We start from the raw sequence: 18,682 nt of genomic DNA on the forward strand, positions 1-18,682 counted from the left end.
AGTCGACTGCCTGCTGGGATGGAGCCAAGCCTTGAATACAGGACCATAGTCCATGTATGGAACAGACACAGCAGTGATAGTGCCAGAGCAGATAGATTTAGCTGCTCTGTCTGCAAGCTCATTCCCACGAATACCAACGTGGCCTGGTATCCAGAAAAACTGGATAGAAGTAGATGTTAAAGAGAAATGGGTGACTCGGTTTTGAATATCAGTGAGAACAGGATGTAAACTAGCAAGAAGCAATTCCAGGTCTAGTAAACAACTAAGAGAGTCAGTATAAATAGTGAAGTGTGAGTACTGCTTAGCTTTTATGTGACCCAGGGCAAGAGAAATGGCATACAGTTCAGCAGTGAACACAGAAGCTGTAGAGGGGATTCTGCACCCAACCACCGAACCACAACAAACCACAGCAGAGCGAACACAGTCACATGATTTTGAACCATCTGTATAAATAGGAATGAAAGGATGGTTTTAAAGATGTTCAGCGAATAGCAGACAGTATTTCCAATCAGGAGTATCTACTTTTCTCAGATGACTTAAAGATAGGGAACTGTATGAAGCCATGGAGGAATGTGCTGACCAGTGGATACAGCAATGTTATCCACAAACAGACCCAATTCATCCAACTGCGCCTGGATATGAAGGCTAAAAGAAGCAATAGCAGACTGTCTGTTCTGAAAAAGTATGTTCCACCAAGGAAGGAAAACACAACCCCAAGTGGGATGCTTTGGTAAGAAACAAAGTTTCAAAGCATATAGTAAAGACAGTTGCAAAGAGCTGAGGTACAAAGTATGTTCATGAAACTCTATGTATAAGCTCTGAGCTGGGGAAGTGCAGAAAGCCCCAGTGCAGAGCCAAAGTCCTTGATGATGAATAGGGTCTAGCATCTTTAAGGCTGATGGTCTAGCAGAGCCATAGACCAGTGATCCATAGTCAAGTTTAGATACAATAAGAGCACGATATATCTTAAGCATAGAACATCAATCCACTACCCAAGTGGTGGAAGAGATGAAACGAAAGGTATTCAGTGCTTTTGTTCATTTGACCTGTAGCTGCTTGATATGTGGCATAAAGGTCAGCTTACAGTCAAAGATAAGCCCCAAGAACTTTGTCTCAGGGCCCATAGGCAGCACAACTTCACTGATACAGAGTTCAGGATCAGGGTGAATACTCCTTTGGCAACAAAAGTGCATGCAAACTGATTCAGAGAGAGAGGAGTTAAAGCTGTTTGCTGTGGTCCACTTCCGTAAACGATTGAGGTCTATAGTTGCCACTCAGTATACCTCATGTTCAACTACTGACATGATATGTGAAAGTCATCGACATAGAGCCCGTTTGCAACAGTAAGAGGGAATTGTTCAGTGATGATATTAATTTTCATACTGAAAAGTATGACACTCAAAACACAGCCCTGGGATACTCCAAGTTCCTGTAAAAAAGAATGGGGAAATGTCGAACCCACAAGAACATGGAATATCCTATCCATTAAAAATTTTTTTAATAAAAATGGGCAAATGGCCATGTAACCCATATATATGGAGGTCTTGCAAAATGCCATACCTAAATGTTGTATCATAAGCCTTCTCAATGTCAATGAATATTGATACAAGATGTTGTCGTTTGAGAAAGGCTTCTCTGATTGAAGTTTCAAGTTGAATCAGGTGGTCTATGGTGGAGTGCTGTCATCAGAACCCACACTGGGTAGGCAAGAAGAAGCTGTTTCATTCGAGGAACCAAACAAAACAAGCATTAACCATCCTCTCTAAGGTCTTACAGAGACCTTAAGATCCTTCCCAGGCTTAGAGAAAGGTAGGACAATAGCCTGGCACCAGGCATAAGGAAAAACATTCTCCTGCCAGAAACTGTTAAAAACAATCAGAATAATAGCAAGAGAAGCAGGAGGTAGATGGCGCAGCATGTCATAGTGTACATTATCAGGTCCAGCTGATGTACTGTCAGACTGATGAAGGGCCAGTTTGAGTTCCACCAGTGTAAAGGGATATTTATAGTCATAGAGGCAATCAGATCGAAAGGAAAGAGGTGATTGTTCACCTAGAGTATCAGTGATGCTCTGGGTATCAGCTACTTCCTGGCCATCAAAAAATCAAGATCAAGAGGGGGACAGAATTATACTGCCCAATGACCTTTCAAATCTTGTCCCATATGACTTTAGAACTGGTGGTAAAAGACATGCCGGTTGTGAACTTAATCCAAGATTCCTTTGACATCTTACTCACCGAGCATGTGCACGGGCCCACTAGAAAACGATGCAATTCGAGAGTGTGGGATATCGACGGAAAGTATCCCAGGCTCATTTTTGAGCCTTCCGTGCCATGTGGCAGACAGGATTCCACCATGGACAAGGATATAGTGGAAAACTTGTCGAGGCTTTAGGAATACATTGAGCAGCTGCTTGTATAATACAGTCAGTTACTGCTGCCACACTATCTTCTATTGATGGCTTACAGATGATGGCAGGATCAAGTTCTGCAAGAGCAGTGAAAGAGGGCCAGTTTGCCTGATCCAGCTTCCACCGGGTCACAAAGGTCAGGAGGCATCAACCACGGGCAGCCTCTCTCAAGATTATAGGAAAATGATCACTGCCTCGTGGATTACTGTCAACCCTCCATGAGAAATGGGAGAATAAGGAATGGAAGCAAATTGAGAGATCAATAACAGTAAAAGACTGACTAGGTGCTTGGAAATAAGTAGAAGAACCAGTATTGAAAAGAGAAAGGTTGTGATCAGAGAGCATATGCTCTATAAAGTGACCCCTCCTATCAATATCAGCACTTCCCCAGAGGGAATGATGTCCATTAAACTCCCCCAGGATGAAAAAGTGGGATAGCAAATGTTCAATGAGAGCATCAATGTCTGATTGATCATATGTCTCTCCAGGCAACAGGTAGAGAGAACAAACAGTGATGGTATGACCCATGGAAACTCGGATGGCTACGGCCTCCAAGGGTGTGTCGTGTGAAAAAGACAGGGTGGGCACATGCTGATCAACCATCAGTGCCACCCCTCCATGCACTCGTCCACCACACAACCTGTCATTTCTATACAAAGAAATACAGGTTTCAGAAATATTTCCTGTAAGGAAAGACATACAGGATGGTAGGAAGCAATCAGATTTTTGATGTCATCCAGATTAGAACATAATCCTCGACAATTCCATTATACCAGGGTGGCCATTTTTATTTATGTGTAGGCGAATTGGGTGGAGAACCCTTCTGTTTATGACCAGGTCTTTTTTCTTACTCTCCTTATACGGGGTAGGTCTACTGACCTCCCTGGATCCTGCCCTGGATTGAATGGGCAGGTCTTTGCTGTTGGAAGGGGATTCCAGTGACTGAGGATGTAAACAAGTGATTGTTCTGCAACTTGGGGTGGGAAAAGAATATGTATCCAAGGAAATGCCTACACCTGGAATCAAAGTATGCGAGTCTTGCAGTTTGTTGGAATGTATGTAAGGGACAGAGATAGGTGATGAAGTTGATTCATCAACTTTTTTAACCGAGGTGAAAATACATTTCATTTGTTTTGAGAATGATTCTTTTGGAGTCACAGAGTTATCTGTCTGCACTCCCACTGTAGTTGTGGAGCAAAGTGCAGCAGCATACGTCCAAGATGAAGTGGTGGACAGCAACTTTTGAGCATCAGGGTAAGTAATGTTTTGAATCATTGTCAAATGCTGCACCCCTTTTTCTTCCAACCATTTAGAGTAAGAACAAAAGTAGGATGAGCAAAAGCCATTGCAACTAACACAATGAGGATCTGTTTCACACTCACAGGCATCATGTTCATTAGCTACCTACTCTATAGTCTAGTCCTTGTACAATTTTGTATTAAGTTTGTGAAAAAGTAAAACTAGGAATTAAAGTGATGAGATACTGAACACAATAAAAAACTAATTGTCTTTATCAATTTGCTTTCTTACTTCCTTAATTCTACTTTTTGGTGGTAGAGGCACAGGAAAAAGAGATATATCCAGTTCATTCACTTGTACTCTGTAAAGCACTGATCTGAAAAAGAGAATAAGCAAGCTTTATCATCAAACATATTACAAAGTGATAACTGAGCTTATGATAGTTAACATTAATTATATTATTCTTTTTCTTTTAGGTTGAAAACTTGTTATTAGCCAGTTTCTAAATAAAAATACAGATTTTTCATGCTCAAAAGGAGCTTATTTGTCATATTACAATGTGCTTAACCTTTAAAGTTTACTTACTAAAGTTGTCTATTTTGCATCACTTAAACTTGATAAGTAATCAAAATTAAACAAAGGACTGTTCCTTTTATAACTATCTTACAATATACAGATTTTTATCACTATACATTACACAAACATGTACAATTACTTGCATACAACAGAAACTGTAACAAACTAGAATACTTAACAAACCTGAACAACAGTTTTCACAATTATGATTAATTTTTCTAATAATTCATAGTAAATATAGAAATAAAATATAAAAAGTAATATCACTAAAGCTTCATATCAAACAACGTTACAATAAACAAGTGTCCAAATTACAGGTTGGTTGGTTTGGTGTTTTATGGTACAAAGCAACTGGGCTATCTACACCGAACATCTGTTTAAAAGTTAAAATTAAAGTAAAATTAGTAAAATTCAAAAAAGGAAATTAAGATAAAACAAAACAGTTTGGAAAAAGACAAATAGCATTAAAACAAATTTTTACATCCAGTCTACAGTGGTAAGAGAAAGACTTCAGTAATACAAATTGTAAAGGACTTTCTGTGGCATAATTGTAATTATCATAACTCGCCAGGAAGACTAACAGGTAAGTACAAAAACCACAGTTAGTCACCTGAAGTTGGCCTTTCCAGTCCTGATTCTGAGTTATTTGACGTTATGGCCATTTTCAAAAAGGAAAGTAATAAAAAGGTTGTAAAAGACGTGTAGCAAAATTATAATAACAGCTCGCCAGGATGACTAATGGGTAGTTCAAACAGCAGCATTAGTCACCTGAAGTTGGCCTTCCTAGTCCTGGTTTTGAGTTATTTGACGTTACGGCCATTTTCTACTTTCAAATTGAACTAGATGTACTTTGATTCTTAAAATGGAATCACATTAAAAAAGGTCTAATGTATAAATTAAAAAAAAACAGTTTAAATAGCATTAAAAAGATTAATAGCCTTTAAAAAACTAAAAACATTTCCAAGGTGGACAGTGTCACGATCACCAATAACACCGTCTAATATTACGGATAAACCTTGGGACAGAATATTTAAAATAGTGCCATTTTTTGAGAGTCATAACAATGGCAAGGGAGTAAAATGTGGCTTATTGTGACCTGACTGTTACACAGACAACACATTGGTGCATCAGTCCCAGATAAAAGAAAACGATGAGTTAAACAACTGTGACCAATGAGTAGTCTAAATAGAACAACTTCCTCTTTCCAATACTTAGGGCAGCCAGCCCAGTACAGAGTGTTATTTAGAAAAACTTATTTTCACATTGCTCACTCCAAGTTGACTGCCAACTGGCATGGAGCCAAGCCTTGAATACAGGACCCATAATCCATGTATGGAATAAGCACAGCAGTGAAAGTGCCAGAGCAGATGATTTAAATGCAGTGTCAGCAAGCTCGTTCCTGCAAATACCAATGTGGCCCAGTATCCAGTAAAACTGAATAGAAGTAGGTTTTAAAGAGAAATGGGCAACTCAGTTTTGAACATCAGCAAGAACAGGGTGTGAACTAACACGAAGCGATTCCAGGGCCAGAAGAGAACTAAGCAAGTCAGTATAAATAGTGCAATTTGAGTACTGCTTAGCTTCTATGTGATCCAGGGCAAGAGAAATGGCATATAGTTCAGCAGTAAACACAAAAGCTATAGAGGGGATTCTGTGCACAACCACCAAACCACAACAAACCATTGCAGAGCCCACACAGTCACTTGATTTTGAACCATCTGTATAAATAGGAATGGAAGAATCATTCAAAAGATGTTCAGCAAATAACAGACAGTATTTCCAATAGGGAGTGTCTTGTTTTCTCAAACAACTTAAAGATAGGTCACATTTGGGGTCTGTAAGAAGCCATGGTGGGATGGGCTGACCAGTGTATACAACAATGTTATCCAAGGACAGACCCAATTCATCCAATGCACCTGGATATGAAGGCCAAAATGAGCAATAGTAGGTCATCTATTCTAAAAAAGTATGGCCTACCAAGGAATAAAAACACAACCCCAGGTTCCCACCTTTGGTCAGGAATGAAGTTTCAAAGCACATAGTAAAGACAGTTGCAAATGGCAGAGGTGCAAAGAAGGTTCTCAAGGCTCTATGTTTTAGCTCCGAACTGTGGAAGTGCAGAAAGCCCCAGTGCAGAGCCAAAGCCCTTGATGATGAATGGGGTATAGCATCTTTAAGGCAGAAGTCCTGGCAGAGCCGTAGACCAGTGATCCATAGCCGAGTTTCGATCGAATAAAAGCATGAAAAATCTGTAGCATAGAACATCAATACACTCCCCAAGTGGTGGAAGAGACAACACAGAGGATGTTCAGTGCTCTTGTTCATTTGACCTATAGCTGCTTGATATGTGGTATAAAGGTCAGCTTACAGTCAAAGATAAGCCCCAAGAACTTTGCCTCAGGGATCATAGGCAGCACAACATCACTGATATGGATTTCAGGATCAGGGTGAATACCACATTGGTGTCAAAAGTGCATGCAAATGGTTTCAGAGAGAGAGAAGTTAAAGCCATTTGCTATGGTCCACTTCAGTACACAATTGAGGGCAGTTTGTAGCTACCGATTGACATGAGATGTGAAAGTCGTCGACATAGAGCCCATTTGCAACAGTAAGAGGGAGTTGTTCAGTGATGGCATTAATCTTTATACTGAAAAGTGTGACACTCAAAACACAGCCTTGAGGGGCTCCAAGTTCCTGTAGAAAAGAACAGAAAAGTATCAAACCCAGACAAACTTAGAATCGCCTGTCCATTAAAAAAATTTTAATAAAAATTGGCAAATGGCCATGTAACTCATGTGTATGGTCTCACAAAGTGCCATACCTAAATATTATATCATAAACCTTCCCCATGTCAAAGAATATTAATACAAGATGTTGTCATTTGAAAAAGACTTCTCTGATTTATGTTTCAAATTGAATCAGGTGGTCCATGGTGGAGCGCTGTCATCGGAACCAACACTGGGTGGTGGGCAAGAGGAGGTTGTTTGATTCAAGGAACCAAACAAGATGAGCATTAAGTATCCTCTGTAAGGTCTTACAGAGAGAGTTCATCAAAACAGTTGGATGGTAGTTTGAAGGAATCTTGGGATCCTTCCCAGGCTCAAAGAAAGATAGGACAAAAGCCTGCCACCAGGCATCAGAAAAAACATTCTCCTACCTGATCTGGTTAAAAACAATCAGAAGAATAGCAAGAAAAGCAGGAGATAGATGGCGCAGCATTTTGTAGTGTACATCATCAGGTCCAACCAATGTACTGCTAGATTGATGAAGGGCCAGTTTGAGTTCCACCAGTGTAAAGGGACAATTATAGTCATAGAGACAATCAGCTCAAAAGGAAAGAGGTGATTGCTCTGCCCAAGTCTTGATGGCTAAGAAGCAGAAGTGCTAGATACCTGGCAAAAGCTTTCACCTAGAGTATCAATGATGCTCAGGGTATCAGCTGCTTCTGAGCTATAAGACAACAAGATCGAGAGGGGTCAGAATTATACTGAACTTTTGAATCTTATCCCATATGATTTTGAGCTTTCTGTGCTATGTGGCAGGCAGGATTCCACCATGGATGAGGATATCGTGGAAAAAGTCTCGAGGTTTTAGGAATGCACTGAGCAGCTGCCTGTATAATACAGTCAGTTACTGCTGCCACACAATCATTTACTGATAGCTTACAGACAATAGAAGGATCATGTTCTGTGAGAGCATTCAAAGAGGGCCAGTTATTTGGGGCGTGTGGGTTGGGTGGCATCCCAATCAGTCTCTCTCAAAATTATCGGAAAATGATCACTGCCTTGTGGATTATTGTCAACCCTCCATGAAAAGTGGGATAATAATGAAGGGGACCAAATTGAGAGATCAACAGCAATAAAGGACTGACTAAATGCATGAAAATTAGTATAAGAGCTGCTATTGAAAGGAGAAAGGTTGTGATCAGAGAGCATAAGCTCTAGGGAGTGACTCCTCCCATCAGTATCAGCACTTCCCCAGAAGGAATTATGTCCATTAAAGTCCCCCAGGATTAAAAAGGGAGATAGCAACTGTTCAATGAGAACATCAAGGCATGATTGATCACAGGTCTCTCCAGGAAACAGGTAGATAAAACAAACAGTGATGATACAACCCAAGGAAACACGGATGGCTACAGCCTCCAAGGGTATGTCGAGTGGCAAAGACAGGGTGGGAACATCCTTGATTACAAGAAACCAACTTGAAATATAAAATATCTCTCAGAACAGCTGGTTAACCTGAGGATAACCTAGGAAGGTCAAAACGTTGTTCACTCCTTATCAACCCTCCATTTACTCATCCATCACACAGCCTGTCATTTCTGTACAAAGAAAACCACCAAAAGGTTACTGTATCGACAGGTTTCAGAAATGTCTCTTGAAAGAAAAGACATTCAGGATGGTAGGAAGCAATCAGTGTTTTGCTGTTATCCAGATTAGAAAGTTAAACCTCCACAGTTCCATTGTATCGGGGTAGCCATTTTTATTTACGTGTAGGTGGATTGGGTGGAGAACCCTTCTGGTTACAATCGCATCTTTATTCAAAGGAGGTCTATCAAACTCCATGGATCCTGCCCTGAGTCAATTGGGCAGACCTTTGCTATTGGAAGAAGATTCCAGAGACTGAGGATGTGAATGAATGATTGTTTTGCATCTTGGGTTAGAAGAAGAAGATGTACCCGAGGAAATGCCCGTACCCAGAACCAAAAAAACTGGATCTTGGGTTTTGCTGGAATGTATGTTATGGACATGTGTTGAAGTTGATTCATCAACTTTTTAACAATGGAGGTCAAAAGACTTTTCATTTGGTTTGAGAACAATTGTTTTGGAGGCACAAAGAGATCCATCTGCACCCCCACTATAATAGTGGAATGAAGTGCAGCAGCATAAGTCCAAGATGAAGTGGTGGACAGCAACTTTTGAGCATCAGGGTAAGTAATGTTTTGAATCATTTTCAAATGCTGCACCTCTTTTTCTTCCAACCATTTAGAGTAAGAACAAAAGTAGGATGAGCAAAAGCCATTGCAACTAACACAATGAGGATCTGTTTCACACTCACAGACATCATAGTCCTTGCCACCACAATTATCACACATCAAGGAATCATGACATGATGTCTTTGAGTGACTGAACCACTGACACTGGAAACATCTGAAAGGGTTTGGAATGTATGGCCATACTCTGCAATTGAGATAAACTGTCTTGATGGTGACAGATGGATATGGTGATGTAAATGTCAGAATGAGGACATTGGTCAGCATCATAATTCCATCTTTAAGAGTGGAGACATGCCTCATTGCAGAAACACCTTGGGTGGAGAAACAAGCGAGAATCTGACTCAGGGACATTCTTCAAGTCCCTCTCAACAATAATTCCTCATGATGAATTCAAAGTAGCACAGTGTGTAAACTCAGTAGGTATATCCCACATTGCCTTTGAATGCAAAAGGAGTTCACTCTGTTGAGATGCAGATGTTACCACCAATATGTCACCAGATCGAAGCTTCTTTACTGATTTTGGTGAGCCAACAAGTCCCTCTAGTCCCTTCTGAATGAAAAAGGAAGACATTTGTCCTAAAGATTTGTCTAAAAGAGAATGTAGTATAAGAAAATGAGGTACAACTGGTATTACAGATGCTGCTCATAATCTTCAAGGCATGGCCATTTACCTATAGACTGTTTTTCACTATTTTATTAAGATTTTTAATTGGAGTATCCATAATAAAGAAAGGGAAATTTTGGTGCCCACTGACCCCACCCACAATGGAGCCCTACAAGGAGACACACTACAATGCCAAACAAGGACACTGCAGCAATAACAGGGTTTCGTGAGCACTATACCCAAACACCAGCATCAGATACAATATCCACAACACCTGTTGAGAACATCCAACTGGTATTTGGTTGACCCTAGCCCAAGTGGATCAGTCGACTGACACAAGGGGGGCCACCCATCTACAGGAATTCAAGGCCAAAGTGGTGTGTTAGGGTTGGACCCTCAACCACCAAAATCCTTTCCTCCCCTTCATGGGTCACCATGCACGGTAAACACGTGGGTGGATGCTTAGATCCCAGAGAAGGTAAACTGAAAGAACAGAATCTTCCTGGGAGGTCCCCTCACAATGTACAGGGATCCACACTGAGGGGCCACGTTACAGGAACTTTAACTATACCATATCAGAGATGTCATGGTATACACACCTCAGATGACACATATGGTTACTTAATTTCTTCAAATTTTAACATTATATTGGTGAGGAAAGAGATTAAGTGAGGTAGTACATTACTGAAATCTGAAGGAGAAATCCCAATTTACTTTTTACTAATTAATAATAAAGAGATATTGAACAAGCTCATAAGATGACAAACACTGTGGATAAGAGCACCCCATACTGCATGTGAAACTTACAAGCTACAGGGGGTTGTTGTAATAAGTTCAAATTTTACCTATAACCTCCATCATAAGATGACAAGCACTGTAGATATGAACACTTCATAATGCATGTGGGACTTACAAGCACAGAATAAGGGTCGATGCTCTATCCAAAAACCTTAAGGAACTTACTAGAATACCATTGCAACACTGTAGTTTGTATCCAATGTTTTCTTTATATAAGGCCAAACATGACCAGGTGGTTAAGGCACTTGATTCATAATCCGAGGGTCACAGGTTCAAATCCCCATCACACCAAACATGCTCACCCTTTCAGCCATGGGGCATTATAAGGTGATGGTCAATCCCACTATTTCTTGGTAAAAGAGTAGTCCAAGAGTTGGCAGTGGCTAGTGATGACTAGCTGCCTTCCCTCTAGTCTTATACTGCTAAATTAGAGACTGCTAGTGCAGATAGCCCTCATGTATCTTTGCACGAAATTCAAAACAAACCAAACCTTTGCATATAAATATGACATTATTTGTTATTATGTCCTCCTTTTCTAACTATATTAAATCTGACACAACTGTTATGTTTTATTCATGAATATTATAAAATATTTTGGTATTAAGTTTGAGACACAGTGTTTTTTATAAAAGTTATTTACATTGATTATAGGAACTTATGGGTAAAGTCAAAGATTTGATATGCCAAACAAACAGGTCAACACCACAAAATTACAATCATGTCAATCTCCAGAGTTACACAGGTAAACCTTCAGAAATACACACGTCAACACCCTAGAATTATAAACCATGTCAACACCCAGAATTATCTGATTTAAAAATATTATTATAAATTTCTCATTTAAGTAAAAATACCTTTATAGACCCAACTCATAACACAGTCATCACTCTGTCTACGTTTTGTTTAAATTGGAAGTAAGGACATAGTATAAAAACTATACTGTTTGTGATAAAATAAATTAGTAACTTTTGGCAAAATTCCAAACATTTTCGCTTTATGCAGTTATAACTTGTTTATTTTATCTTTTCTGACTGCAGAAACAGAGATAACCTAGAAGTGATAAATATTAAATCAAATATTTGTATATTTCAGAACATTGTCCTCTCCTTATCAATAAAAGTGTTAATACCCATACCAGCCATTGTGAAATATATTTTTATTTCAAGTGGGTTTTTCATCAAACATTTCTGTGTTATGAAACTAAATTGATCAAGATTTCCTCAAGTTAATCCAGAATGAATTGAATAAATTACTTTATCCATAAACTTGTAACATTGAAAACTATTCTTTAATACTGACAAATGTATGTTATCTCTGTTGCTACAGCTTTCCTTTACTGCACATGCCACAAGGTTTTAGTGTCCAGCATTCAAAATTTAGTTAAACTACTTTTTATTTATATTATACCAATTAGAATAACATGAAACCTTAGATAATAAACAATATTTTAATAAGTTTTAAATTCTTAATTCTACAAGACAATATTTTTTTAAAATTCAGTTTCCCCTAGTGTGACCCACATGACACATTTTCATAACATGTTACTGCCTGTCATCTTTTATGTTTTGTCCACCACCCCTCAAAATTAAATCTAAATTACGCAATATCAAATTCTTGTTCTTTGACAAACCATATTTTTACAGCTTTCATTTTTGTTTGGCTACAAAGTTATTGAATAGAATTTTTAAAATTGATTAATAGCTATTTCTTACATTTAATTATATATTATCTATAACCAAGAGAAAGTTAAGAGTTTCATCGATCAACTGATATATTGTATGTTATGTTCTGAATGGTTAAATGTCAATTTCACTCAGAATACCAACATAATTTTTGTAATAAAGTTAATGACTAACTTGGATGAATTTATAACAATTTGTGTTGCATTGTTAGGAAATCATAAAAATCTTTTAGTGATAATGCAATTTGTCTATTTTTTGTATGTCATCATTCTATACTGTTTAGTGCATTATTTGATTAAATAAAAAATTATTAAGTGCATTACTATAATTAGTATAAAAACTTAGGGTTAACTCTCTTTGAAAATTGACAGCAAGAAAAACAGAAGATTGGTTAAGTATTTTATCTATTATCATAAAAGTAATTAAAGTGTAAATATAGGAATCATTTCACGTAAAATAAATAATAATAAAAATGTTTCACAAGTTTGTGGCAGTTCATGAGTAATGTACTTCATTAGCTTTACATGAGCTGCACATTCCACGTGCAATTTACAGCCTATTATGAAAGCAAACAGTAGTTAGGTGCAGTTCAAAGGGCCACAAAACAATAAAATGTACTTAGAGCTACTCTTAGGATAAATTATTGTTGTTTTATGTTGTACTTTAAAGTTATTCTAGTAAGAAAAAGGGTAATTTAGATTTACTTCAATTTTTTTTAGGTGATTACGATGTTGGTGAAATTGACCATTTCCATTTTGAGATATGGTATGAAAAGTAACAGGTTAAGTATACAGTTTTACAGAAAACAAAAGTTTGAAATGTATTTAGGAGGTTTTAGAATTACACAAAGGAGATTTGAGTTTTTTAAGATGAGGAAAAGTATTCTTAATTTCAACATAAAAATTATTTTGCACATGGACTATTTAAAACAAAAACTCAATATATTCAAGAACAAATTTTACTTTATTAAAATATGTCACTAAAAATGTGATTTTTTCAATGAAAGACTTGTAATATTAATTGAAAGAGTGATAAAATTTGAGAAGATATATACACTATATTGAAAGTTAGAAGGGTTAAATCTCAAATGACTTTAAATGAGTACAAAGTGGTCATTTTGTTGGTCAAATTGACCAAGTCTGCATTTTAATTTGTCATACCTTATGTATGACATTACAATGAACACTAAAAATTAACGTTTTGTCATATTTATTAGAATAAAATATATAAAGTAAGCAAAAATTGATGGATTACACTAAGAAACAAACTTCTGAGTCTCATGGAGGACTTGCAACAATATGCAAGACTTATAAAATAACAATACTAGTGTGTGTAGGAAGTATGCTTCTCACACCAAAGTTACTTGATTAGCAAAACTGAAAGAATTTTCTTCTTACCTTGGGTGTCTTAGTGTGCTGAAATAAAAATTGTTTTAATTAATAGATAAGTGATAAAGTGTATTAAAGAATTTCAGACACATGAATAATCAGACATTTAAAACTTTAACTTTTGTAGCATGAATAAATTCAACATACAACTATTTGTATTCAGGAAAGTTTTAAGCAACATTAACAAAGACATGCAATGTAATGGAACCATCTTTCTAAGACTAAACTTATAGAAGCAACTAGCTTTGTGTAACTAGGAACATTTTTGTAGAAGTTCAGTCCTGATGCAAACTTTCTTCTTATTTCGTCTTACACAAAAAAAAACATAACTAAATCATATTTTCAACCATCTACTGAAATACTCTCACTGCACTCTTATAGCACATTTAGGATCTTTCTTGTGTGCTATAATGCACACCTGTACAACACATTTAGTTTTTAATGAGTGCTACTGCTACCAAACAATGGAAATCTCTAGTGTTGGACCATATAGGTAATGCAAGGAAAAAGCATAATCCCATCCATCAAAGAATATCAAGTTATTCCATGACCAGTTGTGAAATAGTGAAAAAGTTAAGCAGCCTGCTACAGAAGCAACTAGAAAACACATTGTTCTATTGTAGGCTAAAGTAGATGACACTTCACATAGATTTAAGTGTACAAAGTGATGCATGAACTGTATACTTCTCCCAAAGCAGAGTGCAAAACAGAAGAACAAACATTAAATGATGTACAAAAAGTATTTAGCATGTGACACATAGAAGATACAAAACATGTATCTGCAAAAATCTGTTATTGTTCTGCTAGTGGCAGAATATTTTTAAAATGATACATACTAGGGTGAAAGTTTTTTTAAAGGGATTTATAGTGTGTGCAATAGGTTCAGTACCTAGAGAACCAATAAAAATGCCAAGATGAATTATGTGTACTATTAAACCAATGTGCTAGCATCACCAAAATTTAAGGAAATACTACATTTGTACAGACTAAATAACAATAAGTTGTCATTCTATCAGCACAAAGGATCTAGCAACATATCCAACTGAACATTCTATTTCTTTTGTAAGCCACAGTTACAAATAGGAATTCATGCTTTACCATCTACAGACATTTCCCAGACTTCTCTGCCTTTGAGGCTGTCAAAAGGAGTCTTGGAAGTTAAAGTTCATAAATTTTTGATAGCTTTAGGGTATTACACAAAAGTCTTTTGCTGTGTGCTGTAAAAATTATGCTAACAGCACTAAACCATAATCAATACTATTGGTGGTGTACAAAGGGTTGTAAGCCTAAATATTTATTTATTTTTTTATATTTATTAGGGGCATAGCCAGAGTAAAAACGAATGTGGGTCAAAACTAGTTTTCATTTAAAAAAACATTTACATTAAGTGTTTTCAGGATGTAGAAATGATGTGAGCATGTAGAATAGGATTACAATTCTTCTTTGTATACAACTTCCTTCTCTTTTTGTTTTGTTTACAATTAAGCCCACAGTAATATTCCTTTATGTATTTCTCTACCAGTTAGTTTGTTTGGTTTATTTAAAAGAAATATAATAAGAAAATATAAGACATGTAGTAGTTCAAAACATTATTTCACTTTGTAATAATAACTACAAAATAACAGAATAGAAAATATAAATGTTTGTAAGAAATCCAAATTGCACAAATTAATTACTTACACAAAAATATTGATCTATTTCATTTTGAGAGAATATGAATGATCAACTGTAATTTTGTGATAAATATCTGTTAAAAGATAAAACCTCTGCAAGCTGAGCTGTGCAGATATTATTCAAAAATAGTGTTGCAAAAGTATAATATGTGATTAAACTTTAAGGTGTCAGGCATTATAATCACAATCATAGAAACACCATTCACACTTATATAGAATCCATAACAGGCAATAACACTCACTTCAACTGCAAAGTATTAACTCTAACTACAAGGCAAACAAATAACAATATAAAGTTATTACAGTATCTATTTTTCAGCTTGTATCTAGGCAAAACTAAAATAAGGCATTTATCAGTGCACATTTGTAACAGCTAGAATGAGGTATGTTTGAGCTAAAATAAGGCGCTTGTCAGTGCGTGTTTGTTACAGCTAAAATAAGGCATGTGTCAATGCATGCTTGTTACAAGCATATAAACATTATTCTCTTTTTGATAAAAAATGACAAAAATGATTCATCCATAAAACATAATTGTAAATAACATTAAATGAATGATTTTCCTTATTGACACCCATCTACCAACACATGCATGATTTGATTTGTTTTTTATACTTTGCCAAATACATCAAGTTATAGCTAAAAAATTTTTTTCTCTCTCTTACAAATGTGAATATCTGGATGTTAAGAACTCAGCATCATTGTTACATTAACTTGAAACACCCACGTCATTTACTTATCTGTTTTTTTCAACAATGGATATATTTATACAATCAAACTTGCAATAACAGAATTCACATTCTAAACAGACAGATGCTTTATTATACAGATACCACATTACTGAAATTACATTGATGTAAATAGTTTGTGATCTGCTATTTCCAGTTACTCTATGCTTGTAGCTTTTTAGAAGCACAGCTTCATCAGGAGTTATTCATATCACTTGTTGTGAGGTCATAAAAGGGTGTAAACAAGATGCTGAGAGGAAAAAATCGTATCAGAAACAAGATATGTATAATTATATTTTCAAGAAGTCATAGTTTCTTAGCAAGTACAAACCTAAAGAGATAAAGGATGGATTATTTACAGGAAAGACTCCTTAGATCTGTGTAGTTTGAACATTGTAATTTATAAAAAATGTTACATTTTTTTAAAAAAATTCAATAATTAAATATTTGAAGAAATTGTTGTTAAAAACAGTTGTTAAAAAGTTGTTCTTAAATTTTGAAACCTAAAAGTAGCTGATTGGTTTGGATGGAAATAATAAGTATACTAGTGAATTTAATGATAGAATAGGAATAATGAAGCACTTATGCTTTTTAAGTTCACTAAAAAAAGGGAAATTTTGAAAATGTTTCAGATGTATCATTAACTTTGAAATCAGTAATTCTAAATTATTTAGTGACACTGAAGTAATGATGCAACTACAAATACTGGTTATTTGTCAACAATGTTACAAACCAGTAAAAAAACTAGTTTTAAATTCATGATATTCTCAACAACCTAACATTTAACTAAATAAACAAAATAAATAAACTGATATCATTTATCTATTTATAGTTTTATGTTTGTAAACCTTTGATGAATTAAATGTTATAAAGCTCCTCAAAACTTTTGATATTAGTTTCATAACTTTACCATACATTCCTAATACATCAACAGTGTTATTCTCATAAATTTACTAAGTGTTCTATGTATATCAGCATAATTGGTATCACACAATAAATAGGTTATTTTGAACTTATTTATGTCTCATTCTACTTTACAAAATCTATTTTAAATATTGAAATCCATACTTGCGTGAATCAGTTTTCATTTCATCCACCCTTTCTGTATCTTTATCAGAATCATCTCGTTTTGGCTCAAACTGTTCAATTAACTAAATAAAATAAACACCACCAGCTTATAAGAAAAATCATAATATGATATTACGTATATACTCAGAAATGAAAGTTGAGATTATTCAAACACAAGATCATTAATTTGAGTAACTGTTACTAAAATATATGAGGAAAATAACATTAGACCAATAATCAAGACTTACCAGTGGTTGATGAGAAAAAATAAAGTATTAATCCAGAATTCTGGAATGTTCAGGATAAAATTAAAGCAAAAAATACAAACTGGCCAAAAATCATTTGTCACACTACAAGCAAATAATAAAAACTTCAGGCAAAAAGAAAATTTTTAAAAAATTACAAAACCCCCCAAAAAATAAAGTGAAAAAAATGGTCCTAGATTTCCAAATGAGGTCAAAACTAGCACCAACAACAAAACAAAAGTAATAACAAGTAGTTTACGTATTCATTTCAATACCTTGTTACTACATGTTGTAAAAATCTCCTAAAAACAATTATCTGAGTTCACCTTCAGCTAAACAAAATGTAACTAGCCCTTAAACATGTATTTGAAAAAATTTATTGAGTTTATTATTGTTCATAAATTATAAAGTATTACACATCAGTTGCAACAAATAAAATAAGATATAGTTGAAGACCAATAAATTTTAATGGTAAACCACAATAAACTATAATAACCACCATTCTTCCTGTTTAAAAATGATAACAGTATTAGTGGTAAACCACAATAAACTACAATAGCCACCATTCTTTCTGTTTAAAAATGAATACAGTATTAGTGGTAAACCACTATAAACTATAATAGCCACCATTCTTTCAGTTTAAAAATGATAACAGTATTAGTGGTAAACCACAATAAACTACAATAGCCACCATTCTTTCTGTTTAAAAATGAATACAGTATTAGTGGTAAACCACTATAACCTATAATAGCCACCATTCTTTCAGTTTAAAAATGATAACAGTATTAGTGGTAACCCACTATAAACTTTAGTGGCCACCATTCTTGTGGTTTAAAATTGATAACAGTTTTACTAGTAAACCCCTATAAACTATGGTAATCACCATTCTTCTTCATTAAAAATAACAGTTTTACTGGTAAACCACTATAAACTATGGTAATCACCATTCTTCTTCATTAAAAATAACAGTTTTACTGGTAAACTACTATAAACTGTATAATAGCCACCATTCTTGTGGTTTAAAAATGATAACGGTTTCAGTAGTAAACCACTATAAACTGTAAAGTGGCCACCATTCTTGTGGTTTAAAAATGATAACAGTTTTAGTGGTAAACAACAATAAACTATGGTAGCCACCATTCTTCTTCTTTAAAAATAATAACAGTTTTACTGGTAAACCACTATAAACTGTATAGTAGCCATCATTGTTCTTGTTTAAAAATAACAGTTTTACTGGTAAACCACTATAAACTGTATAGTAGCCACCATTCTTCTTGT

At 35.4% G+C, this 18,682-nt stretch overlaps 1 protein-coding gene across 4 annotated transcripts in view; it reads right to left on the bottom strand.

The window, feature by feature from the left end:
- LOC143257585 (serine/threonine-protein kinase Nek8-like) overlaps window positions 1-18,682 on the bottom strand; it is an 88,714-nt gene that overhangs the window by 36,563 nt on the left and 33,469 nt on the right. For all 4 annotated transcript variants that reach the window (XM_076516494.1, XM_076516493.1, XM_076516496.1 and 1 more), the window contains 3 exons: window positions 17,160-17,242; window positions 13,703-13,720; window positions 3,941-4,025 (listed from right to left, as the gene is read on the bottom strand). In XM_076516494.1, coding sequence (XP_076372609.1) covers window positions 3,941-4,025; window positions 13,703-13,720; window positions 17,160-17,242 — 186 coding nt within the window. The remainder of the gene's footprint in view (window positions 1-3,940; window positions 4,026-13,702; window positions 13,721-17,159; window positions 17,243-18,682) is intronic.

Source organism: Tachypleus tridentatus, chromosome 7 (assembly GCF_004210375.1).
Source record: "Tachypleus tridentatus isolate NWPU-2018 chromosome 7, ASM421037v1, whole genome shotgun sequence".
NCBI lineage: Eukaryota > Metazoa > Arthropoda > Merostomata > Xiphosura > Limulidae > Tachypleus > Tachypleus tridentatus.